Here is a 27,752-nt window from a genome sequence, read left to right on the forward strand (position 1 = left end):
TCTCTATATATATATTTTTTTAGGGGGGGGGGGGGGGGGGTTGCTTGGTACAAATGTGAATAAAAAAGTTCCAATATAATATGTAAATAAACATCCGAGATACGAATTTGAAAGAATAAACAACACATGGAAAAGTTAAATAATTATTGATAGAAAAGAAATATTCTTTGCTGGGAACACACAACTTGCTTGTGGCCTTATAATAAGGTATAAAAAATTATACTAATTTTCCATTTTGAAATAGTAAATGCAGAACGTTTATGATTATTTTCCAATGATGAAATATTGTATGCATAACATCAAATTTGGTAACTCAAGGTTTTTATGGACATTGATTAATTTATTTATTTGCAAAATATGAGTTTTTTTAAAATGTTTATACCATAACATAACAAATGCAAACGATACCGATTGAATTCACGTTCATAGTCAATGCTTAGGTTTTACTTACTGAATAAATGTTATTTTATAAATTTAATTTTTTTTACATGTTCATTGATGAGTTTATTTTTTAGGTTTAGTTATGGTATCGTAACGAATTTATATATTAACTGAATTCATGTCAACTCGCAACCAGAAAGGAATTCAACGCACAACACGCGCGCAAGAAAATCACTAGTTATTAATTGAGTGTTTATTATATTCTTGTTAACAACATGAGCCTACAAGGCTACAAGTGTTAGTTAGTTGATTAAAATTAATCTTTAGAACAATCTCATACACTCACTCCTCTCCTTTTCTCTTACTATTCTTCAAGGAATCCAGGTAATTCTCCATGTCAACTAACGTCACTTTTTCACAATTTAAAATCATTTTCTTTTATTTTATATTTTTCAATATGATTTATTAATCCTACTTGTTTATACTATTAAAGCCCTCAGTTTTGATTTTCTGCATCATCACTACAAGATTAGCATAATATTAGCTTTACCTTTTTATATTTAATTTTTTTATTTTAATAATATTTTCCCTTTTGATATAAATAAATTCTATGTTTTCCATTATGGGCATTCATATCTAACAACCACTTTTCTGAAAATTTAAGTTCTCTCCCAAGACCAAAAAAAAAAAAAAAATTCTTCATAAAAATCTTGACTTTTGCTAAATTTCAAGATTTCAACTTCATTGTTCACACTCCATATATGGCTAGTACAAGTTGACTCAAAAACTCAAAAGGGTACCCTTAAAGTATGGAGATTAATAGTCTTACAATAACAAAAAGTGTTTTCTTCATGATTTTTGGTATGTTGGTGGCGGCTATGGCAAATGATGTCATAACTGTAAATAATATATCATCTTCATATTCATCATCAAGAAGGCCTAAAGTTGTGAATAGTGGAGCTTTATTAACATTTGATTCAGTGATTGGAAGGTCAGCAAAGGTTGCAATTATGGCTGCTGTTGATGATGTGAATGCTAATCCATTGGTTCTTGGAGGAACTCATTTGAATCTTATATTGCATGATACAAATTGTAGTGGATTTCTTGGCACCATTGAAGGTAAATGCTAATTTGTTAATGTTCGTTCTTGATACACAATATGTCTATAATACACAATATGTCTACACATATATGATTTATATGTCTGGACTCTGGAGCATATTTGTGCATTGCTGGGCATGAGACTCTCTTTATATTTAGCCCAAATTTTTTATTAATTTGAATGAAATATTAATTTTTTTTCAAGAACAAGTTGTTTTGGTTTATTGTTTTGAAATTAGTAAAATTTTAATTTTAATTTATCTTTTTTGGTAAATTTTTTAAGTTGTTTTAAATGGTTTTGCAAGAAACTTGGTTTGGAGAATTGAGAAATGAGAAATACCATTATGATAAAAAATAATTGTTAATGCAAATTAGAATGAGAAAGTCAAAGTCAACTAATAAATGTAGGAAAATAGAGAGTACTAGTTTTGACTTTGAGGTCAAATGTAAGGTTTTCATTTTTGAACATTATGTTAAAATTTCATGGAAATAGACATTTTATTGTTCACATTGACTTTTTAGCTTTCACAAATAATATTAAGTTATTAACTAAATGGACTTGAGAAAGTACAATTCTTAACTACGTCTTTTGGTTGATTAATGTTGCTGCACACTTGTTATATTTGTTTATATAATGCTAAGACATGCGGAATCTTTGAGAACCAAGTGTATCTAACACGGGCTACATCAACATAAAAAACATGTCACGTGGCATCTTTTGACAAAACGCATCAATTGAAACATTATTTGGGAGTAATACGTCGGCAAGAAAAAATAAACAATTTCTTAAGTGAGTAATACGGGCATAATACATACTTGGAAATTAGTTCCTTTTATGAGAAAAAATAAACAAATTCTAAAAAATGCCACGTGGCAACTTTGCCAATTACACCCAAAAATTCCAATGGCATGCTTTCGAGTGTTCTATGTAGCCGGCGTATTGTGTACACATTGCCCAAATATTTAAGATGTGGTTTTTGTAAGTGTAACGAGACAAATGTCTAAATTTTAAAATTTCTAATAATTTTACCTAAATACAGCCTTCAAAACAACATACAATAGAGTTACTAAATGACGTACTAAAACATTATTCTTGCTCAATTCTTTTAATGTAGCATTGGAACTAATGACCAACAACATAGTATCCATAATCGGACCACAATCATCCACCACGGCTCACATCATCTCCCACGTCACATCCGAACTTCACATCCCCACACTAGCATTCAGCGCAACCGACCCCACCCTATCATCTCTCCAACATCCTTTTTTCCTCCAAACCACCACCGACCACCACCAAATGTCAGCACTTGCTGACGTCATCACACATTTTTACTACAAAAAAATAATTGCCATTTATGTAGACAATGATTATGGCCGAAATGGAATATTATCATTAGCTGATTCACTGGCTAAAAAACGCACCATAATTACGTACAAAGCTAGTGTTGTACCTGGCGCGTCGGATGATGTCATAATGGAAATGTTAATGGCTATTAATTTAATGGAGTCACGTGTTTATGTGGTCCATGTTAATCCTGATACCGGGATTAATATTTTTTTAATAGCGAGTAAGCTTGGGATGATGTCGAGTGGTTACGTCTGGGTAACCACCGACTGGCTTCCCACAATGCTGGATTCTGATGTACCGTCACTGGAATCCAGCACCATGGCAGTTCTACAGGGCGTGGTTGCGCTTAGGCAACACACGCCCGATTCGGATTCGGAAAAAAATTTGGCGGGAAAATTGAAAAAAGATTTGGCGGGAAATTCTGAAAAGGTTAATTCTTACGCGTTGTACGCGTATGATTCGGTTTGGTTGCTGGCGCACGCGCTTGCTGGGTTTTTAGACGCGGGCGAGCGCGTGACGTTTTCCGACAACCAGAGAGTTGGAGAGGCCAACGAGTCGACGCTCCGGTTGTCGGGGCTTCGAATCTTTGACCAGGGTCCGAAGCTTATGGAAAGAATCCTGTCAACTAATTTCACTGGTGTATCCGGTGAAATTAAATTTGACAGTGACAAGAATCTGGTGGGTCCTGTTTATGATGTACTTAATATTGGTGGGACCGGGGTCCGGACTATTGGTTACTGGTCAAAAGATTTTGGTTTATCGGTCAACGCGCCTGAAAAAAATTATGCAAAACTAGTAAATGGGTCGGGTGACGTGAAACAAGGACTTTATAGTGTGATATGGCCGGGTGAGACGAGTGTGAAGCCGCGCGGGTGGGTATTTCCGAACAATGGGAAGCAGTTAAGGATTGGTGTACCGTATAGGCATGGTTATAAAGAGGTTGTCACGAAAGATGTTCGGTCTCCACAAGGAGTACAAGGTTATAGCGTCGATGTTTTTGAGGCTGCGGTGAGTTTACTGCCTTACCCGGTGCCGAGGAAGTATATTTTGTTTGGTGACGGGGTAAGGAACCCGAGTTATGTTAATCTTGTGGCTGCTGTTGCTGATAATGTAAGTTCTTGCTTCATACTCATAGTATGCATAGTTTTGACTTTTGAAGTCAAATAATTGGTTTTAAAGTCATTGTTTTGTTCACAAGTAGAACAAATATTTTCGTAACTGGATCGGTCGTCAAGTTGGCTGCGGTACACCGGTCACACCAGTTGAACCGAAAAAGAAAACGCTGAATGACGTAATAAGTTACACAAAAGGGAATAATTTTATTTTAATAATTTGATTCTAACTTTATGAAGTCATAATTTTGACCTCAAAAGTCAAAGTCTGCAATTTTTATTTATTTTTTATTTTTATTTTTTTAAAGAAAATTGATTTGCCTTCTTTATATCATGTCTCTGAAAACTAGTTTCTTGTCCAACATAAGTTTATTTTTTTCATGAACAGTTTGACTTTTGAGATCAAGTAGTTTAACGCGTGTTTTAATGTTTGACAACTTTGACTTCCAAAGTCAAAGTCTACAACTGATATGCCTTATTCTTCAATTTTCAGACATTTGATGCAGCTGTTGGAGATGTTACAATCACTTCAAACCGAACACGAATAGTTGACTTCACACAGCCTTATATGGAATCGGGCCTCGTGATAGTTGTTCCTGTAAACAAAGCAAAAACCAGCCAATGGGCTTTTCTCAAACCATTCACTCTCGAAATGTGGCTTGTCACTTGCTGTTTCTTTCTTCTCGTCGGCTTTGTCGTTTGGATTCTTGAACATCGTTTGAATCACGAGTTTCGAGGCCCCCCGAGTCAACAAATCATTACTATTTTATGGTTTAGCTTCTCAACCATGTTCTTTTCACATAGTAAGTATGATAAAGTAGTTAGTTATGAAAAAATGGTAAAATGGTCAAAAGCCAAAAAGTAGCGGTTTTAGGTGTGTAAACGAGCTTGTCTATGCTCGAGTTCAGCTCATTTAATTTAACAGACTCGAACTGGCCTTGTGAGTAGTTTCTAAAGCGCAACAGGATTTTTTAATATTATTTATATACATTTATAACTGATTTTATATATTATTTTAATTAAGTTTTCTTACATAGCATAATGTATATTATTTTGTTATTTTTATTAATATAAAATTATTGTGATTATTAGTTTAGTATATTAAACATAGATTATAAAATTATTGTGAAATTATAAAAAAAAACTTTAAATGAAAAAAAAAATTTGGCTCGTTTATTAAATGAACTCCAAGCTCGAGCTCAGCCTTTTGCTAGTCGATTTCTAGCAGTTCACATGCAGCTCAGCTCGTGAATACCCCTAAACCTTTACATACTAAAAATGTCATTTAATTCCATTTTACTCACAAGAAAATGTCATTTATGGTTTATTTGTTTATTATAACTTAATAATTAATCAGATTATGAGTTATGACAAACAACAATAACAAATATAAAAACTATTTTTATTGCAACTAATTATTTGTGAATTAATATTCATGCAGGGGAGAACACAGTTAGCACATTGGGAAGATTTGTTCTACTGCTATGGTTATTTGTTGTCTTGATCATCAACTCAAGTTACACCGCGAGTTTGACTTCGATCTTGACCGTTCAACAGTTGACTTCAGGCATCGAGGGGATCGATGGAATTATATCAAGCAATGATCCAATAGGAATTCAAGATGGATCTTTTGCATATAACTATTTGGTCAAAGAACTTAATATTGCAGCATCTAGGATCAGATATTTAAAAGACCAAACGGATTACATAAACGCGCTTCGTATTGGTCCTGCAAACGGTGGTGTGGCCGCCATTGTTGATGAGCTTCCGTATGTCGAGCTTTTTCTTTCTTACACTGATTGTGAGTTCAAGATTGTTGGCCGGGAGTTTACGAAAAGCGGCTGGGGATTTGTAAGTTTCTTCTGGTTTTGACTTTTGACCGATGCGGGCTGACTTCTAGGGTCAAACGTTGACCTTTCCAATTTTATCTAGCTATGGATTTCATCAGTGTTTTAAAAACCGGTTCATAGCGGCCGGTTGAACCGGTAATACCGGGTTTCGCATATCAGGCTGGTATTTTAAGCCTTGTATTTTTGGACGGTTTGCTAGAACATCGACCCCGTGGTTTTTTCTTAGATACCGGTTTTAAGCCCAATAGAATTTTGATATTTTGCGGCTCGTATTTTTTAAAAATTACTTTTAACCGATTAATATTGAAACAAGTAAAATTTTGATTTTTTTTTTGAAAATCAAGTGCTTTTGTATTATTATTTTTTATTGTGGATTAACTTTTGGATTATATTTTATTAAAGAATCATATACTTTTGGGTTATTTTTTAAGTTGAGGTTGCATTTATAATTTTATATGAAATAACAAGGTGAAATTATTCAACCCAGTTGAACCTCCCGGCACAACTCGGCTCAACCGGCTGTACCATTTTTTTAGCCCAATCCGGTACGAGGTAAAAAACGGTTTTAAAAAATTTGATTTCATCACTAATATATAAAAATCTGTATATTTTTAAAGTATTTGTTTTGAAATATGATTGCTTGTGATGTTAATATCTGACTAGGCTTAACTTAATCTTTAGTGAACCGTTTGTGAACTGTTCAGTAGAAAGTCTTTTTATGTTCGTTTTTTAATAAATAAACAAGCATGGCCAATTTTTTTGTTCATGTAGTTTAACGAGTGACATGAACACATGGCTCGTTCGTTTAGTTACGCTCGTGAATGCTCGTTACTTTGTTCATATCCCATTTATTTTAAATAATTATTCAAATTTATATATGACTAATGCTATTTTAAACCCTATTTAATTTTCATATTTAGAAGCCTAAACTTTTATGTATGTTTATGTTCGTGAACTGTTCATTTAGAGTAATAAGAATAATAACGAATGATCAATGTGTAATTTTTCAGGCATTCCAAAGGGATTCTGCACTAGCACTCGATTTATCAACCGCAATCCTCCAACTCTCAGAAAACGGAGAACTAGAAAGAATCCACGACAAATGGTTAAGCATGACTTCTTGTTCATCTAAAGCCGCAACAACCAACATTAGTAGCCTCTCATTAAGCAACTTTTGGGGTCTATTCCTCATATGTGGGATCACGTGTTTCATTTCTCTTGGCATTTACTTTTATAGAGTGTTATGTCAATACCGTAGATTTGACATTGACTTAGAAGACTCACACGAGATTCCAGAGCCTGAATCAGCAAGGCAGAAACTGTCTGCGAGTTTAAAAGATTTAGTCAATTTTTACGATAGAAAAGAAGCTGAGATTAAGGAAATGTTGAAACGACATAAGTTTCAAGCCGGAAGTCAACATAACGATTCGACTAATTAACGTAGAAATTTTGTTGTTGTGTAGAATAGGTAACTTTCCTAAAGTGGAAATATATGTTCTTGCATGTTTTTTCACATGTGAACTGTATTTTGTTTTACAGGAAATCAGTATTCTTATGCTAGAATATGGCGTGTAGTTAGAATGAATAGTCTTATTAGCTTTTTGCCGCATTGCTTGTGCATATTATGTTAGCGGTTTGCCTTACAATTTTTTTTTCTTAAGGGTGTAAATGAGGCAAGCCGTTTAAAGATACTTGACATCAACTTGCTAGAAGCTTAAGTCGACCTTAAACGATCTCGAGCCAAGCTCAAGAATTAAGCAAAGTTCATTTAGTAAATGTGCTCGAGCTCGAGCCCACCCCAAGCTTTATACATCGAGCACGGATAGACTTGTGTATGCTTGGTGTAGTTTGCTTAGCATGAATATTATGAACATTAAGACCACCCGGTGTGGGTGTGGAGAGGGCTGTATGGGGGCGGGATGAGCGTGGAACACTGACACGGGGTGGCATAGGGGGCAGTGACAGAATATTGGGCGATATAGGGAGAAGGTGAGGTCAATTGTCACTCTCTCTCACACACACAAACACATACACCCACATATGTGTATATAATACGGTAAAGAGGGCTTTAATTCACAATGGGACTTATGGAGAGGGACTTTAAAGCCCTGTTTTTTACGTGACGATGATGTGAAGGAGCTTTACAATGGTCAAAGTGAGGATGAATAGTTTTTAGTTATTTTTCCTGTGTAACAATAATTGTAAGAGCTAATTACCTAAATAGCCCTTTTGATGAGAGAGAAAAGACAGTATAGCACGTGAGATTTCAAATTCCAAAAATAGCCCACCAAATCTAACGTCCTCGTGAGTTTTTGAGATTCCCCGTGAGTTTTCGTGGACGAATAAAAAACTGCCATGTGTTTTTCATTCCCACCTACCACGCTATTTTTCATCCCAAATCCTTCTTAAACGTTACTTTTAACATCAAATCTAACCTGATAAAAACCAACTTTAACGTGATGTTTCATGCTGTTTCCGTCTCCAACGTGAGTTTACAAAAAAGATGGTTTTTATGTTTTTTTAAAAATTCATACCAAAGATGAATTTCATTTGAATTTCGTCTATAAAAAATCATATTCATAATCTTCTACATCTTCTTCTTCATATTCATCTTCATCACCTTAATCATCTTTCACACCTATTAATCTTCAACCCAGTTACCAACACTTGGTCTATTGGACCCCCACTTCAAAAACCACGCCGGAGTCTCAAGCGTCGCCGTGGTCGTCGCGAGTGAGATAGGCTCACACTTCACACAGACCATTGCAAGGTCCGTGGAGAAATGGGTGTTTCGGGAATCGAATCTTTTTGATGAAAAGAGTGAAATATCAAATGGGGTTTTGAAGAAAATGAGTTCTTTGATAGATGTGAAGTTTAGCCGTGAAGCCATTGATGCTGTGGGATGAAAAGAGAAGCTTTATATAATTAATGGTGGTAAAGAAGGTGTTGTTTATGATGTGAATTCCGATGAGTGGTTGCCGATGCGGGAGGGGATGGTGGGTGGTTGGAGAGATCCGGCGGCGACGATGGATGAGGAGGTGATATATATGGTGGATGAGTTAAAAGGTGTGTTGAGGAAGTATGATGATGTGGTGGATGTATGGGTGGATGTTATGGAGGATAAGATGCTTAAAGGGCATGTGGCGGCGGCGATGGATGAGGAGGTGATATGTAGGGTGTGTGTTGTCCGTGGTGGTGGTTGGCGGTTTTAGATAGATTCATATGGTGATGGTGCCGGTGGCCGGAAAGATGATGAAGGTGATAAATATGATGAAGAAGATGAAGATGTTTAAGGTTTTCTGAAATTTACAAAATTCATTTGAAATTCATCTTTGTAGATGAATTTCAAAATAACTTTGAAAAACATAATTTTGAAGAGTCACGTTGCCAATGAAAACAACTTGAAACATCACGTTACAGTTGGTTTTCTTCATGTTATATTTGATGACAAAAATCACGCTTCAGACATATTTGGGACGAAAAATAGCGTGGTAGGTGGGAATGGAAACCACATGGCAGTTTTTATTCGTCCACGAAAACTCACGGGGAATCTCAAAAACTCACGAGGACGTTAGATGTGACAATCGTCAATTTCAGGTTAACTCCGTTAACTCAACTCCGTCAATTCAAACTTTAAGATCGTTGAATCTATAACATACACTTCATTACATTTAAACTAGGGTTTAAATGACGCGTAACACTTACTACATGTGTAGTCTTTCGGGATTTGCACCGAAACGCAAACGAGTTGACGCAAACGATTGATAAATAAACGATAAACGTAAAAACAATAATTATGTGATTATTATGTGTTAGGATTATGTGCTATGTGATAAAACTATGGTCATGTTAACTTATTGGGCAAGTATGATGGAATGTTCTAGAAAAACAACACTTGGAAAGAAGAGGGACTAGAGTGTAACTTGTATTATTATAAATACATCACTAATAAACAAACCCTAACTTATTATTAACCTACAACCCTAAATCGGCTCTCTCTCCCTCTCTTGATCCACGGCTGCCGTCCACCTTCATCACACACACACACATCAATCAAGAGATTAATCCAAGAACTAGGTGCTAGGAAGGTATACTTGATCATCTCTTACCTCCTTGTTGTGTAATTTTGATGTTTAATGGGTTGTATGTAAACCCTAACTCAGCCGATTATATGTATGTATGTGATCAATATGATAGTTGTTAGTTGGATAATAGATTGATAACTAGATTGATGTTGTTGCATGATTGATTGTTGTTCTTGATTTGAATTAAAACACAAACCCTAATCTTGTATGTATGGTGTGATTTATATGCATGGATAGTAGTTATGGTGTCTAGAGGGTTATATGGATGCATGATAGTTCATAGATTGTTATGATGTTGAGTTTTGATGTGAACAGATTCTGGACAGAATATATATACGATGTTTAACTGACTGTAACGAAGTGTAAACGTGAAAATTGATTGAGATTGTGAGTACTGCAGTAAACTAGGTTGAGTCTAGTTTCTATAAAGTATAAATTCGTAATTTTTGGATAAGTGGAAGTATACTTTTATGATTTTACAAAAACGTGATGCAAAGCTGAGCTGTTAGACCTGCTGTTAGGTTATATTGTAAATTCTATATCTCATGAACTACGAGGCCAATTGGGTTGGTTCCACTTCTGGAAGTTGACTCACTGAGTTAGGAACCAAACCCAAGTGGTCTTGCATTTATTGGATTTTTCGTTTACCGGGAATTGCAAATAACATTCTGTTGTGCATGAATCTGACTGATATGAGTTTACTGTAGTGTTTTGATCATTATGAGAAATCTATATGGAATAAAAATAATATAAAATATGTTCTGGAAACCTAAGACATGTATGTTTCAGTGGTGATTTTTGGTGAATTAATTGAGATGATATGATCGGTGAAATAGTACAATCTTTCAAGTAGAAATTCTGTCACAATGAAACTAGCTGCTGAGTTGTATAGGAATGCATGAAATATGATAGTTTTTATATAATTGTGGTATTTTGACCAAAATACCCTTGCGGGGAATAATTGCTAGTTGATTGCCATGAATTGACCAAATTGCCCTTATGGGGAATAATAGTTAGTTAGTCTTTGTTTGTTGACCAAAATGCCCTTACGGGAATAATTGCTTGTAAGTATGTTATTAATACATGACACGAAAGTAATTGCTCACTCGTGTATCGTATCACAATTGTACTTGTTTAAATCACACACGGTTCACAAACGAAACACGAAACATGATACGTGCATAGGTATTATGTGCCGAGTCTAGAGACTCGTTAAACGTTCCGATACTTAGAAAATCTCTTTGTTATTTTAGAACGCTAGAGAGTTTTCTACGACGCGCATCACTCGGTGATCTAATTTGGAATATTCTTCGCAAACAGTGAGTTCACTTACCCCGCTCTTTGAACTGTTTTCAAACGTTTTTCACTTGGGGGAGATAACATACTCCGATAAACGCATTTTTGAGATAAACACATATTTAAGATTTTGTTATAAATTATATATATCACTTGTAGAGGCTAAGCGGCACGTAACCCTTGAAGTCCCACGCATCGAACCGGTTAATATTTGGAATAGCGAGTCACTGTTGAGTAGTACTACTGGGTTTGACAAACCCCACCCGACGCTAAGCTCAACTGGAGGTTGAGTGGGTGTAATTTTTGGCTAACACTTACCATGGTCTGGGTTGACCTGGTGACGGGCACTTGATAAACAGTCAGCTTCGGTCTCGAACCACTTAGTAATACTTGTTGTATAGATTAGCTACCTATCGATATATAATTTGACATAACATTATCTGGTAACACTTAAACGCTGTAACGTGGTTACACACTTAAACGCTGTAACGTGGTTACACACTTAAACGCTGTAACGTGGTTACACACTTAAACGCCGTAACGTGGTTACGCAGAACTTTTAAACGCCGTAACGTGGTTACGCAAAACACTTAACGAAAACGCTGAACTCAAACGCTAAACGATTTGTCTTATATAACTTGTGAACTCACCAACCTCGTGTTGACCCCTTTTAGTATGTTATTCTCAGGTAGCCGAGGCGGGCGCGCGGTTTAGGAGCATGCATTAATTGTTAAACATCTTACTCTGCAAACTTAATTTTAACATTTACATTTGGTTTTAAGTCGTCCTGCGTGACGCAACTTTTGAATTAAGGTTTTACGCTTCCGCACTTATTTTTCATTTAAACGTTTTCTTTGGTTTGGTTATAACTAATGATTCCGATCCTGCCAGTTCACACCCTCTGACGGTAAAACTCCGTTAGTGGATTTTGAGGGTGTGACATTAGATTTGGTGGGCTATTTTTAGAATTTGAAATCTCACATGCTATATTGCGTTTTCTCTCATCAAAAGGGCTATTTAGGTAATTTTCTGTAACCGAGCAAATTACCAAAATAGCCCATTTCATGAGAGAGAAAACATCAAATAGCATGTGAGATTTCAAATTCCCAAAATAGCCCTTCAAATCTCACGTACACGTGAGTTTGTGAGATTCCCCGTGACTTTTCGTGGATGAATCAGATTCTGCCAAGTGTGTTCCACTCCCACCTACCCCGATATTTTTCATCCCAAATCTGTCGGAAACGTAAGTTTTGACACCAAATATAACCTGAAAAAAACCAACTGTAACGTGATGTTCAAGCTGTTTTTATCGGCAACGTGAGTTTTCAAATAAGATTGATTTTGAGTTATTTTGAAATTCATCTCCTTAGATGAATTTCATATGAATTTCGTTTTTTTGAAAAAGGCAATCATCTTCTTCATCTTCTTCATATTCATCTTCATATTCTTCTTCATATTCATCTTCATCACATTCATTAATAATAATCCCACCACCCCCTCCAACCATATACCACCACCTTCTACACCCTCCACCAACCGGCGCCGGAGACAACAAAACGACATCGGAAAAGCCGTCGGAATGCGGCGGAGAATCGTCGGAATCCGCGGTGGGAACGTAAACACACAAATTAGAAGCTAAAGCCATCTTCACCTTCCTCCATTTGCTATTACCCATTATTATTTAACAGATCTGGAAGTGGGTTTTTGATAATTTGATAATATTGTTAATAATAAAAATAATAAGAGAAAATTCCCAATATCGTTAGTTTGTTTGGATCTCACCAGATGATGATGATAATAAGGATGTTGGTGGGTGGAGGGTGTAGAAGGTGGTATTATATGGTTGGAGGGGGTGGTGGGATTATTATTAATGAATGTGATGAAGATGAATATGAGGAAGAATACGATGAAGATGAAGATGAAGATGAAGATGAAGATGAAGAAGATGATTGCCTTTTTCAAAAAAAAAACGAAATTCATATGAAATTCATCTAAGGAGATGAATTTCAAAATAACTCAAAATCAATCTTATTTGAAAACTCACGTTGCCGATAAAAACAGTTTGAAACATCGCGTTACGGTTGGTTTTTTTCAGGTTATATTTGATGTCAAAACTTACGTTTCCTACAGATTTGGGATGAAAAATATCGGGGTAGGTGGGAGTGGAACACACTTGGCAGAATCTGATTCGTCCACGAAAAGTCACGGGGAATCTCACAAACTCACGTGTACGTGAGATTTGAAGGGCTATTTTGGGAATTTGAAAAATCTCACATGCTATTTGATGTTTTCTCTCTTATAAAATAGGCTATTTTAGTAATTTGCTCTTCTTTTAGAGGGTAGTTGGATGAGGAGCCTTTATCAATAATTCTTATTATCCCTTATTTTTATATTCTTAACATTTACAAAAAAAATTACTCAAGATTGGAACACCTAGTTAAAAGTTAAGTGCTTATCGCCAATTAAGTGTGAAATTTTCAATAGAACTATTAATGTTCTCCAAATAATAGAAACATAACTACCAATAATAATCAATGACTCTTCGTCTAGCGATGTCAGGTGTTTATCGCCAATAAAGTGGTAGGGACTCGAGTCTCACAAAATGGTCATTAGGAAAATTTTACGAGTAAGTTTGGGGGGGGGGGCTTCATTCCACTTGCGGCCGCTATGGGAGGCTAGAGGGAAATGCATGGTTATTTATGGCATAACAGAGCATGTGTTTATTCAAAGCCTAGTCAACGCCCAATTAGCACAATATGACGTAATATTAGAGAATTATCTAGGACTAACGAAGCCCCACAACATATAGTGTAACAAAAACTATCAATAATGATAATAGTATCAATTTGTTTAAGGTAAACACAATGTTGTTGTCCAATAAAGTGATTAGGGATGATTGAGTAACCAACCTTCACCTTTCAACTATTATTCCCACTCATTTTAAGCAACCTTTACAAAATAATATTATTATTGTCACTTTCATGTTTAAATTCTCTCCCACATGACACCTGACATGACTAGTATATATCTAATACCCATAGTCTTACTAAGACTATCAAAAATTCATAATTCATAAAGATTATGTTTGGAACCCTATTCTTAATGGAAATAATATTGTTTGTCTTGTTAACTTTATATGGATTTTAAATTCATAACATGTTGCTATTATGACTAGATTGGCATTAAGGGACTATAATATCTAGCTAGGTTAATGGCTAGATTTTGATTAGGGGTGTTTGAAAAAATCAAATCAAATCGGTCGGTTTGTCGGTTGAGATCCAAATGATTCGAGCTTTAAGGTTATAGCCTGTTTGAGACTTGAAACCTACCGTGTAAAGTTTTTTATTTTTATTTTTTTTATTTTAAAGAACAAATAAAGAAGATTTTTTAAATGAAAAATATTTAGGCATGTTTTTCTTTGATCGGAGGGTGACATATGATATCATACTACAAGACTTCTAGTTCAAGTGTTCACTCTTTTGTTAGACAAAACTTTTAAAAACTAGTTATAATTATTACACCACAAGTCTCTTTAGAATGTTTCCTTTTCAATATGTCTAAGTCAAGAAATAAGCCATGTATTTGGTTTATAAAGTAGATTGATATATGTAGATATTTGAAATAAAGGAACTAAGAAATATCTAAGTATTATTTTAAAAAATGAACTAGTGTGTTAGAGACAAAGGGTATATATAAATGATAAATCTATCATATTAGGTTGTGCAGTTCGGGTATTGTCTCGCCGTCATAGATGCTGATGTAGATGCCATGTCGGATTTTTGTGGGGATAGAGGAACGAACCTATGTGGAGATATCCACGTTGGGATGGAGTCAATAAAGGAGGGGGCATAGAGCGTAAAGGTAGCGGGACAAGGTGTGAAAACACTTCAAAGATAAGCAATAGCTTTAATGTATGTGAGATTTTATTAGGCATAGTTTTTGTTGTTAACTTACTTATATCAAATAAAAGATTATTGCATTAACACTAATATATACAAATGCCTTGAGAATTTGGTCTAGTGGTAAGAGACATGCCCTCTATATGTAGAGACGCAAGGTTCGATTCCGGATTCCCACTTGGGCCGATCCGAAGAACATATGCGTGAAAAGACGAATCAGGACTTTAATCCCCGGTTTAACCCCGAGAGGGGGCGAAAGTTTACAGATTTTATCCAGTTGTTATGCATCATAGGGTACGGCCTCATGGTAGGATTACACGTGAGTAAAGAAAGACTAAAAATTTCAAATATAATATAATATAGTATAGGATCATGTTATTTTACAAATGAGAACAAAAATGAGAAGGATATAAAGTCACATAATTTTTTTTTTAAAAGTAAATAAAAAAGTCATAACTCAAAATATAATAAAAAAACGAAAAAAGTAAAAACACAAAAATGTTTTCACCGTCTTTCTCGTTCTCATAAATAAAAAAAACACTATGGTAAGTGAAAAAAGCCGCTGTGTCTTTTTGTTTATCATTTTGTTTTGCATTTATTTTCGTCATTGATTGTGTCTTTTTTTCTTGACATCGTGTTATATTACTCAACATTGTGCTATATTTTGTTCGGCATTGTGTTATATTTTGCGATATATTATGACTTTTTTTAGTTATAATTGTGTCTTTTGTTCAATTTCGTCATTGTGTTTTTTCGTCAATTTTTTTGTATTTCTTTTGAACTAGAATAATGACGGAAACATTTTAGTTTTTTAATTTTTTCGTTTTTTATTTATAGTTCTAATTTATTTTTAAGAGATTTTTCTAATTTTTGTCTTCCGTCTATTTTAACTTTTTAACTTTATCGATATAATATAATATAATATAATATAATATTATTAGAACAAAGAAATCCTTCCATCGTTCTCCTCTCCAGTCTCCACTCTCTGCAACTACCTCTCTCTCAAAATATCTTCACCAACACGAAACCCACACACACACACTCTCATACACTCTCTCTATACGTATATACACACACAGAAGTCACATTGTTATTGTAATATTGTTTCTCTCTCTACAATAACAATACTCACACTCAATTACTGACTCCACACACAATCTCAACCTCCTCCTTCACTTTTATAACAAATAATAATAATAATAATAATAAATATCTCCATGTGAACTCCCTCTGACAACAAATAAAACAAATATCTCCATCACTCACACCTTTTCTATTCGTTACTTTAACCTTTTCATGGCAGCTTCACCTTCCACATTTCATCACCAGAACCACCTATTATCAACTCATTATTACTATTACTATTATTATTATTATTCATCGATCCTGTTCATCTTCCGTGACGTCACTCTACGCTTCATCCGGTAACGGCTACAGTAACGAAGGTTCGAGATCGTGTTTGTAATCCGTGACGTCATTCTACTGTTCATCCGGTAACGGTTTCCGTGACGTCATTATACGGTTAATCCGGTAACGGTAACGGAGGTTTGAGATCCTGTTCATCTACCGTGACGTCATTATACGGTTCATTTCATCCGGTAACGGTTTGAGATCTACGGCTAGGACTGATTCGATGAATTGCAGAGGAGGAGGAGGATATGGAGGCAGGTCGCCGGTAGGTTTTTGTTTGGCGGATGAGGTTATCGGAGAGACGGTTGTAGGAGGAGGAGGAGGAGATAGTATTTCGGTGACGGTTAGGTTTCGGCCGTTGAGGTAACTTGATTTGCTGATGAATTTGAGTTGAATTGGATTTAGATTTATCTATAATGCTGATTTTGAGCTGGTTTAAGTTAATTTAGTGATGAACTGGAGTTGATTTGGTTTTAGATTTATGTATAATGCTGATTATGAGCTAGTTTAAGTTGATTTATTGATGAATTTGAGTTGAATTGGATTCAGATTAATGTATAATTCTGATTTTGAGCTGGTTTAAGTTGATTTATTGATGAATCTGAGTTGAATTGGTTTTACGTTTATGCATAATGCTGATTTTGTTTGATGTGTTGATGAATTTGAGTTGAATTGGTTTTAGGTTTATGCATAATGCTGATTTTGAGCTAGTTTAAGTTGATTTAGTGATGAATTTTGATTGAATTGGTTTTAGATTCATGCATAATGCTGGTTTTGAGATAAATTTGAGTTTAATTGGTTTTAGATTTGCGCATAATTCTGAGTTTAGGCTAGTTAGGGTTTAGGCCGTTAAGGTAAGTTGATTTATATATGAATTTGGATTGAATTGGTTCTAGACTCATGCATGGTGCTGATTTTGAGCTGGCTAGGGATTAGGCCTTTAAGGTAAGTTGATTATTGATGAATTTGAATTCAATTGGATTTAGATTCATGCATAATGCTGATTTCGGGCTAGTTAGGGTTTTAACCTTTAAGGTAAGCTGATTTATTGATGAATTTGAATTAAATTGAATTGGTGTTAGATTTGTGCATAATACTGGTTTTCAGCTGGTTAGGTTTTCGAGGAAAATGCCAGTGACATTTTGTTTAATTTATTGACATTTTAGTGAACGAGAGTACCAGAGGGGAGATGAGATTGCTTGGTGTGCAGATGGAGACAAGCTCGTCCGCAACGAGTACAATCCTATCACTTCCTATGCATTTGGTACACAATTTGGCTTTATCTTATGTTAATCAAGGAGATAGATGAGGATGTGCAAGTCGTTAATTGGCAATATACCTTATTCGATACTACAGATAGAGTTTTTGGATCATCTGCTGTCACACAGGAAGTGTATGAAGTAGCTGCTAGACCTGTTGTAAAGACTGCTATGGAAGGAGTAAACGGTGCAGTAAAAGTAGATCAAATTAAACAATTCAATTGCATGAAAATAAGCTGTTTTATCTAATGTAGGATTGCTAATGCAGGCACTGTCTTTGCTTATGGTGTTACGAGCAGTGGGAAGACACATACAATGCATGTAAGAGTAGTTGCTACTCCTGTGAAGTTATTATTGAATGATTTCTGAAGTTACATATTGAATAATTTCATCTAAAGAGGGCAGGTAAACTAGAACACAGTTCTTTGTAAGACTTTATTCTTGACGTGAATGTGAATAGTATGTGGTTATAGGTGATTTGGGGTAGTAAAGGCGGCATTAAACTCTTATAGGTGCTCATAAAATTGTGTTGCTGGCGATCTAGTATGTGCTTACGCTTTTGTAACTAATGAAGCTTAGTGTTTACCTAATATATCTTCGATTGACTGTAATGAAGCTGTTATCGGCACCAGTTAGAAAACAAGTCAATGGGGAATAGGGATTGGTCTGTTTGTATAGTTGATTAGATAGTTTCCTGATAAGATTGATTCTTAGTTGTTTGGTTGATCTCATTGGAGTATGTATTACCAGTTCTGTCACAAAATTACAAAGGGAAATGCTAATTTGATTTGAGAAGAATATGATGTCGCAATTCTGGCTACATAAGGATTACTTATGTTTGATGCAATTTAATCAACCTATAAGTTGTGCTTTGTTATACACGTGTTTGTATTTTTTTCAGAACTCTTTCTCAATTATTTTCTCAGGTGATAACCATTCTCCTGGAATAATTCCATTGGCTATTAAGGATGTTTTCAGTATTATTCAGGATGTAAGTGTTTATCAGAGCCATAAATTTAATATTAGAAGGCATGTCAATTGCATACTTTCATAGTTTCATATATCATCCTTTTGGTTCAGTGTGTATATACACACACGTGTATTAGGAGCATAGTTTGTGAGTAATGAACTTCTTGCATTAACATTGCAGACTCCAGGAAGGGAGTTTTTGTTGCGTGTGTCATATCTTGAGATCTACGAGGTTAGTAATGTTACTTAGACGATTGCTTGTAAACTAATCAAAGTGCATATGCACATTATATGTCACTTCTCTCTGCCGGTGCCCGGTAGTGTCGTTATTTTTCTTATTGTCTTGTACTGGCTTTTTGTGAAGCTTATTTAAATAGACTTAGTATCCTATTCTTCTTATGCAGGTGATTAATGATTTGCTTGATCCAACCGGACAAAATCTGCGTGTTCGAGAAGATGCACAGGTTCTTGCACTCACAATAAATTTTCTAAGATTATTCCAACTTGTTCTGTGAGGCTTTGTATATAAATGCCTTTGTGACTGTATTCGTGATCATGCTACTTCTTCTTTCATAGGGTACATATGTTGAGGGTATAAAGGAAGAAGTTGTTTTGTCCCCTGGACATGCCCTTTCTTTTATTGCTGCTGGTGAAGGTACTGCTGATTCTCACATTCTGATTGTACAATTACAAGTGTTGCAAATTTGTGTTTCTCACTTATGTAATCTTCATCTTCTGTTCACCACTTTATGTTGCAGAGCACCGCCACGTGGGTTCAAATAATTTTAATCTTCTTAGTAGCCGTAGTCACACAATATTTACTCTGGTATGTGTGTTTTGTTTATTGCTCATTATTACACTTCAACTATGTGTAGGCTTGTGTTTATTCTGCGTATATTTTTTCATTTAGATGCTCATATATTAACTTTTTTGTTGATTTCGAAGGCCTGATGATATTTTTTATTAGTTCCAGGATTGGCAAATATTATTCTCGAGTTGAAATTGCATGTCATCTTTTCTTTGGTCAAATTTACTACTTGCTTCCGCTGGCTCACCGATAGAGGTGGCAACATGGGTGGGTAGGGTAGTGGCTGGGTTGGTAAAATGACTCATTCAACAAACAAAGACAGGCTAAAATGAACCTGCTTTCATATAAATAGGTTGAAGTTTGGATTTAGTTAAGTTTGATGATCTACTCTCAGCTTCATTTTGTTCTCTTCTCATGTTATTGTCATAGGCTCGTGGTGTTGCAAAGTTTTATTTAAATGAATTTTTAAATTATATTATGCTGTTGAATACCTCTTCAATTTTATAACTGTTGACACGGGTTTTATTTTCTGTCGGCGATTTACTCGTTCTGTTGATTTTGACAACCATTTACAAAATACTGTCTTAAATATATTTGTATCAACAGATGATTGAAAGCAGCGCTCATGGTGATGAGTATGATGGAGTGATCTTTTCGCAGCTTGTATGTACTTTTGATTTTTAGTACTTAACACAGGTTTATAAGTTTATTTCTGGTTATCGTTTACGTATAGTCTTTTTAACTTGTTTTCTCTAGAATCTAATTGATCTTGCGGGATCAGAGAGCTCAAAAACTGAAACAACTGGACTTAGGAGGAAAGAAGGATCTTACATAAACAAAAGTCTTTTAACCCTTGGAACTGTAAGTCACTATAGATTTCTAATGTTGCTGGAAAGTTGATATGCATAAATAACAACTCCTATATGTTTTTTTTTTTTTGAGAAAAATGAAGAACCATTAGGTATTTAGGTACTTTCAGTTTATATATTACCAAACTGCCAATATGTAGCTAATGCAACCCTGAAATGTGTGATTTCTTGCATGTTCTTCGTTGTCAACATTTTGGTACAATGACATCTTCTAAAATGTCATAATATTATCATATTTTTGTTTGAGATTGATATTTTTACTTTGTTTTTTGACAATTATATCCAGTCATGTGATTTTTTTAGGACATTTGTTTCAATTGGACTTGCAGGTAATTGGAAAGCTTAGTGAAGGGAAGGCATCTCATGTTCCATATAGAGATTCCAAGCTTACCCGTCTACTACAGTCTTCATTAAGTGGCCATGGGCATGTTTCGGTGAGTAAAAAATGTTGGAATACACGTGACAAATGTTAGTTGAATAAATGGGTATCTGATAATCACTTGCATTTTCTAATGTTTTTTTGTTTTACTTATTGCTCTTATCAGCTCATCTGCACTATAACTCCAGCTTCTAGTAACATGGAGGAGACACACAACACACTGAAATTTGCAAGTAGGGCGAAGCGAGTTGAAATCTATGCTTCTCGGAACAAGGCCTGATATGAAACTATTTTTTTTTATTCTTTGCAGTAGTTATTAAACTAAAATTACTAAGTTAGTTGTTATATGCTATTGAAATATTCATCGTTCAGATTATTGATGAGAAGTCTCTAATTAAGAAGTATCAAAGAGAAATATCAGTTCTCAAACAAGAGCTTGATCAGCTAAGAAGTGGAATCCTTGTAGGTGTCGATCCTGAGGAGATAATGAGCTTAAAACAAAAGGTATGTTGAGGCCACACATGCATTCAACCTTTTCAATAAGGCCACACATATATTGAAACTACTAAATACAAGCATGCACCCGGTTTTATTTATCGTTTGCCTTTATGAACCTTTAAAATACAAAATTATCCTTATATTGTTCTATCAATAAGCACACTTCAATGTGGAAAAACAAGAAATAAGTATTCAACTTTTTCCATTAAGGACATTCAGGACCCGAGTGTGTATCCAGTTTCGTTTATACCAATTCGGGTAAAAAATATGACGGACAACAGTAACACCCTTACAAATTAAAAAAAAATATCCTTGTATCAACCTATCATAAGGCAACGGTCTGTTGTAGAAAAAGTATGGCGTTTTTTTACAATATTCTGGCATGTTTTTGGTCTGATTGCTCTTTTTTACTTTTCGCATGCCAGTTCTAATTCAACAATATGTGTGTGTGTGTGTGTGTGTGGGTGTGTGTTTATTAATGCTATACTTTTAATAGTTAGAAAAAGGACAAGTAAAGATGCAATCACGGTTGGAGGAAGAGGAAGAAGCTAAGGCAGCTCTAATGAGTAGAATTCAAAGGCTCACAAAGCTAATACTTGTTTCCTCAAAAAATACAGTTCCTGGATTAACAGATGTATCTGCTCATCAAAGGAGTTTCTCGGCCAGCGAAGATGATGTAAGTTACATAGTTTCACTAAGTTCTATTAAGCCACTCCTTTTATAACTTTTGCGGTGTTTAGAGCTTTATTATCTGGATATTTGTCTTGCTGGTGTAACATCTGAGTTTTCATGAATTTATGTAGCGGTTAGAAATTGATAGGCTGTGACTCTGTGAGGGTTGGTTAACAGGTTAGGGGCCAGAACGGGCAGGGTTGAGTTTCAAACGCTTTGGCCCTTTATTCTTGAATTCTCTAATTAATTAACGTATTAAATATGGTTACGAAAACTTTTCTTAAAATTATCACCGAATATGTTTCTGTATATTTGTCTTATCTGTGTTGCATCTCAAGGTGGTTGTGAGATTGGTTCCTTGGTATTAAAAATTAATCACTTAGTTTTTAGCTGGTTTTATGCAAATTTCTAAACTTATTTTTCCCATTTGTGTTCCCATGGATATATGTAGATGTCGCAAAAAGGGCAGAGCATGAGGGTCGGGTAACGGGCCAAACCATGTCAGGTTGACCCACAGACGTTTTATGCCCCCTTATTTTTGAATCCGATAAATACTAATATATTAAACATCATATGATGCTATTAAAGTAATCACATATCTACTACATATATGTATGCATGATAACACAGTTTAAAAAGTTGTGAGCGTTTGGATATTTCGGGCCACCTTTTGCTGTTTTATATTTAACTAGCTTTTGAAATCAACCCATGTCTAGGTGAATGATTTGAAATTGTAACCTCTGGATTTATGTCTCTTTTCTGAATTTTTAACTGCTGTTGTCTGCATCTTGTTCTATGAGGCTTGAGCTTGATCTTTTTGTTTTATATGCATATGCTTTAGAATGGTTCTATTCTATTGCAAAGTGAGAATCCAAGCGGCACTCCATCAGAAATATCTTATGAACCCAAACACCGAAGAAATTCAAGCAATTTATCAGCAGCAGGTAGCATTATCACAGAATCGACTCAAGCAGGTGACCTAATTAATGGCTCTGGTGATGGTGCAAAACAACCAACAGTATGTTTCAGTACCCTTTTTGGATGATTCTAAATAACACCTCAAATAAACCGTTTTTGCTGATACAAATTTTTTTTTCTAATGTGATACAAATGGGAAATTGCTTCTAAAATCTTAATCTGTTCTGTATATAAGGACCTCAACAAAGTAAAAAAGCATTGTAAAAAAGGCATTTATGTACATACTATTTTAAGAAAGCATATATTTTATTTTGAAGTGAGATGTTTTTAAGAATTTAAACTAATTAACTGCAAAATTAACTTAATACATTTATGTACCTTTATAATTTATATTTATTTAATTTTTTGTTACTAGTTAATTATAAAACTTATCAGTAGAGGCTAAAAAATGCAAACCAAAAGAATTAAAATTCATTTTCAATACTAGACTCGTTTTAAAGATCTAAATAAGATTGCTCTGATAATATTACTAGTATAAAGTAATCTTCTTTTTATGTCAAGTATTTACCAATGCATCATATGTTTAGGCCTACGAATTATTTTTTAACTGTTATATAAATTCGGCATTATGTTACAAGGGTATAAAATAAAATAAAAACGTCTTAACTAAAAGGGTTAAACTCCAACTTACAAAATTTGGCGTAATGGATGTTGCTGCACCAAATATTGGTGAAATACTGAAATGAAAAATGAATAATGTCTCACCAAAAGGAAGGCTTCAAATATACTTCATCTGGAATTATCATTTTAATTTCTACATATTGACTGCAAATTTTGCACCTTATAGCATCTATAGACCTTAATACCAGCTTTCTTACAAACAATCTTTTGTTTGACTATAGGGTGTAATCTCGATAGATCAGATGGACCTTCTAGTGGAGCAAGTTAAAATGCTTGCAGGAGAGATAGCATTCAGTTCAAGTACATTGAAACGTTTAGTAGAGCAGTCTGCAAACGATCCCGAGAGCTCAAAAACACAAGTAATTCTTGTTTTACATATATATTTAGCATGCTTTTACATTCAAGTAATGAAAACGTTTCTATAATATTTGGGCCTTACAATTGAAGAACTATGGTTTTTGAAAGAACATGTCAAACTTTTATGATGACGGGACAAGATGTAAGAATTCTATGCTAATTATAAATACATTTATCTTTCAACAGATAGAAAACTTGGAACGAGAGATTGAAGAAAAAAAAAGGCAAATGAGGGTCTTAGAGAAACAGATTATTGAAAGCAACGAAGCTTCAATTTCTAATACATCATTGGCTGATATGCAACAGGTGGTTATCTTAATTTAGTTTTTATCTATTCAGTTGCAAGTTTATTATGCTAACATGTCTTTTTGGTGTTTTTTTTCGTAAATAGACAATGATGAGACTGATGACACAATGCGATGAAAAGGGCTTTGAACTTGAGGTATGCATGCCTCCAAAATTTTCCATAGTTTTCTTTTCAACTGAAAACATATATTATTATGTTTTAACTGCATTATCTGATATTTAGCATTTAATCCAAATTTTATATCCGCAGATCAAGACAGCAGACAATCGAATTCTCCAGGAACAGTTGCAGAACAAGGTATATATGGATGGTTAATCACTATTTCATTTCATTACCTTTGGTTCATGGCGTTGCTAAAATTTGGTTTTTAAATAATACACTTTATATTTTTTATACATCTTTTTTATTTTGACTCTTTGTTTAAATTACATTGTTCTGAAAACAAAGAGCTGCAAGATAGAATTACAGCACTTGAACAACAGTTGGCTGCAGCACAGAGTGAGAAAGCCCTGTCATCATCTAGACATCATGGATCTGAAAAATACATCGATGAACTAAGAAAGAAAATTCAAAAGTAGGTGATTGTTACAAAGCTAAGTGTGGGCTAGTGGTTTGTATTGTATATTTGTATATACATGTGGATGTTTTTGTTTCCCCGGGGGGGGGGGGGGGGGGCTTAGGATGTTGGAAAACTGACATAACAAATACTTATGGTACGGGCCGGGTTGATCCGAAACTCCTTTTGCCCATTTTTAACAACAATTAAAGTGTCATATACAAATATATGATTGCATAAAGTTTTGTTTTCATCAACAACTAAAACTGTCGCAAAATCCTTTTTGTCCAACTTATAAAACAACTCGTGTCAAATATGATTAAAGAAGTAATATTATTTTAGCAATAATCTATTTCTTTTTTTTTCATTAAAAATACTATTTGGGCTTCTTTTGATCTGTTTGACTCGTTTGCTTTCAAGTTAGTTTTTGTTTTACATGTTTGATTGCTACTTTTTATCAAAGGTGATACAAATTGCTTTCTAGCTTCATAGTTACTATAAAACCTTGATACATAATGATAACAACATTAATAATATAAATAAATCGGTGAGTTTGTTTATTTATTTAATAATATTGATAACAAGTATAATAATAATTACTGCATTAATAATATAAATAAATTAGTGAGGTTATTTATTTCATTTTTCTTGCTCTATTTGTGAGTTGAAAGGAGTAATATAGCGCTTTAATTTAGCCAATTTACATTTTTAACCCTTTGAGCAGGAGGTTAAAAATGAGAAACTAAAGCTCGAGCGTGTTCAAATTCTAGAAGAAAACAGTGGATTATTTGTACAAAATCAGAAACTATCCGAAGAAGCATCTTATGCAAAAGAATTAGCATCCTCTGCAGCTGTTGAATTAAAGAATTTAGCCAATGAAGTAACAAAATTCTCACTACAAAACACAAAACTTGAAAAAGAGTTGGCGGCTGCTCGTGGAGCTAACCGCCCAAAACTGGGTCGAAATGGTTGAACATCGGGACGGGTCAACGATGAGTTTGACTTTGACTTAGAAGAATTAAGAAGAGAGTTGCACACAATGAAGCAAAGGGAAGCAAGTCTTGAGGCAGCATTGGCTGAAAAAGAATGTATAGAAACAGAGTACAGGAAAAAGGCGGAAGAATCGAGGAAAAAAGAAGCGGTTTTGGAAAATGATTTGGCGAACATGTGGGTTCAGGTTACTCAATTGAAGAAAGAGAAAGAGGTTAATGGTTCAAGTGTTAATAATGAAGAAAGTGTTGAAAGAAATGAAGGTGTGGATGAATCGGGATTAGATACTAATGGTGATGTTAGTAATTCGGTTAAAGAAAAGCAGGCTTTGGATGGTCAACAGGTGGTTCATGATGTGCCAAAGGAAGAGCCCATTGTTGCTCGTTTAAAGGTACGCTTTGGTCACTGGTTGAAACAGGTCTTATTAGTAATTTAGTATGGGTTGAAATGGGTCGGGTTGAGAGATGCTTAAGGTATTTATTATTATAAAACGATAGTTATAAAACGATAAGTATTTGAAAATTAGGCTTTACTGCCACTTTAGGCAATTTTTACGCGTTTGACTTATTGGACCAAGTTGACCTTTTTGCTTTTTTACTAAAGTTATTTATCTGACATTTAGGTAAATGAAAACCTTAATTTACCAAATTTGAAGCGAGTCAAAATTGTCACCTCTACCTTTATCATTTTACATTTAGGACAAGCCTCAAAAGGCACACGACACGCTTTGCTTTAACTACTAATGGCTAGCTTAGTTGTCGGTTCTTATCAAAGCATGCAATTTGTATGCATTAAATGGTTACCAGTGACAAGTATATCACATTAAATGATTAAGGGTTAGGTGTTTAAAAATCCCTATGGCCGTTACTTTTTTTTGCGTGTTAAAGTCCCTAAGTTTATAGACACCGACAAAAAAAGTCCTCTGATTAAGGTTCGGGACTCGATCATGCAAAACAAGGACATTTTTACGTATTTATTAAAAATATAAGTTTGCTGACTTTTTGTTGAATTTTTATAGTTTTGGGAACTAATGATGTAAAAAACTAAAATCAAACCCGTATATTTGGATTACCCTGAACTTTTTCCTTTTTCCGCGTATCTATCATTTCAAATATGCTTTTTCTTATCGTTCATAATTAATCAATGTGCCATCCAGGCTCGACTGCAAGAAATGAAGGAGAAAGAGCTTATTTACAACAGTCAAAGTGATGCAAATTCTCATGTTTGTAAAGTATGTTTTGAATCACCGACTACAACAATGCTTCTTCCTTGCCGCCATTTTAGTTGTAAGTTGCTATAAAATTCAAATCATCCCATATATTATTTATAACCATGTATTTTTCCATCTGTTCTCGCCCTGTTTGTGGCGCACGCATATAATGTATATATGTGTGAACCCTCGGGTGGGCAAAAGTGAAATTGCACTAATTTTGACGTTATTTTACTAATCTCGTGAAAATAACGTTAAAAGTGGCGGAAGGTTAATCATGCATCATGTGGTGGCTTTGATAGCCGAAAGACAAGGGCACATGCACCAATTAGTGGTGTCCCGATGGTTGAGTGTTATGTGTCTTATGTCCAAGGCTTGACGCAAAACTACTATCGAGCCGGGGGTCTCACCGGAAGCAGCCTCTCTATTTTTAAAGGGTAGAGGTAAGGTTGTCTACATCTTGCCCTCCTCATACCTAACCATAGTTTTGCTATTGGTGGGATATACTGAGTACGATGATGATGATGATGATGATGATGATGATGATGATTTTTCCATCTATTAAAGTTGAACAAAATCTTTCTATATTATAATATCTTGTAATTGTTTTTGCAGTGTGTAAATCTTGCTCGGTTGCGTGCTCTGAGTGTCCAATTTGTCGGACAAAGATAACTGATAAAATATACGCTTTCACCTCTTGATGTTTGCAAAGTACTTAAACTGAAATGAAGGTATATCAAGTTCTTGTTTCTGATATAGTTTGATATTTGCTTTAATGTTTCTCCCCTTTTGGT

General features: G+C 34.7%; 1 protein-coding gene and 1 pseudogene across 2 annotated transcripts; both read left to right on the forward strand.

Moving 5' to 3' along the window:
• Window positions 1-1,173: 1,173 nt before the first annotated feature.
• Window positions 1,174-7,706, forward strand: LOC143631434 (glutamate receptor 3.4-like). Its single transcript, XM_077100206.1, has 5 exons — window positions 1,174-1,500; window positions 2,598-3,943; window positions 4,439-4,748; window positions 5,387-5,796; window positions 6,806-7,706. The coding sequence occupies exons 1-5, from the start codon at window positions 1,191-1,193 to the stop codon at window positions 7,232-7,234; spliced, it is 2,805 nt and encodes a 934-aa protein (XP_076956321.1). The 5' UTR covers window positions 1,174-1,190; the 3' UTR covers window positions 7,235-7,706.
• Window positions 7,707-8,776: 1,070 nt separating this feature from the next.
• LOC143631410 (kinesin-like protein KIN-7D, mitochondrial) lies at window positions 8,777-27,690 on the forward strand (annotated as a pseudogene). The gene is made up of 27 exons (XR_013153346.1): window positions 8,777-8,959; window positions 14,903-15,006; window positions 16,621-16,848; window positions 17,652-17,749; window positions 17,842-17,931; window positions 18,013-18,065; window positions 18,646-18,735; window positions 18,895-18,945; window positions 19,118-19,177; window positions 19,290-19,368; window positions 19,472-19,539; window positions 20,128-20,184; window positions 20,278-20,382; window positions 20,720-20,824; window positions 20,936-21,043; window positions 21,142-21,273; window positions 21,764-21,943; window positions 22,078-22,104; window positions 22,781-22,957; window positions 23,760-23,897; window positions 24,082-24,201; window positions 24,287-24,337; window positions 24,452-24,499; window positions 24,634-24,780; window positions 25,483-26,139; window positions 26,905-27,034; window positions 27,574-27,690. The product of XR_013153346.1 is annotated as a kinesin-like protein KIN-7D, mitochondrial (transcript).
• The last annotated feature ends 62 nt before the right edge of the window (window positions 27,691-27,752 follow it).

The sequence above is a fragment of the Bidens hawaiensis genome, unplaced genomic scaffold, assembly GCF_021521415.1.
Source record: "Bidens hawaiensis isolate Kalapana, Puna unplaced genomic scaffold, B.hawaiensis_p1.1 tig00006068_1, whole genome shotgun sequence".
In the NCBI taxonomy this organism is placed as follows: Eukaryota; Viridiplantae; Streptophyta; class Magnoliopsida; order Asterales; family Asteraceae; genus Bidens; species Bidens hawaiensis.

Coding starts and splice junctions, on each gene's coding strand:
- LOC143631434 (XM_077100206.1), top strand. CDS start 1,191: ATGGAGATTAATAGTCTTACAATAACAAAAAGTGTTTTCTTCATGATT. Junction 3,944..4,438: donor TGGCTGCTGTTGCTGATAAT/GTAAGTTCTTGC, acceptor TTCAATTTTCAG/ACATTTGATGCAGCTGTTGG. Junction 4,749..5,386: donor AACCATGTTCTTTTCACATA/GTAAGTATGATA, acceptor ATATTCATGCAG/GGGAGAACACAGTTAGCACA.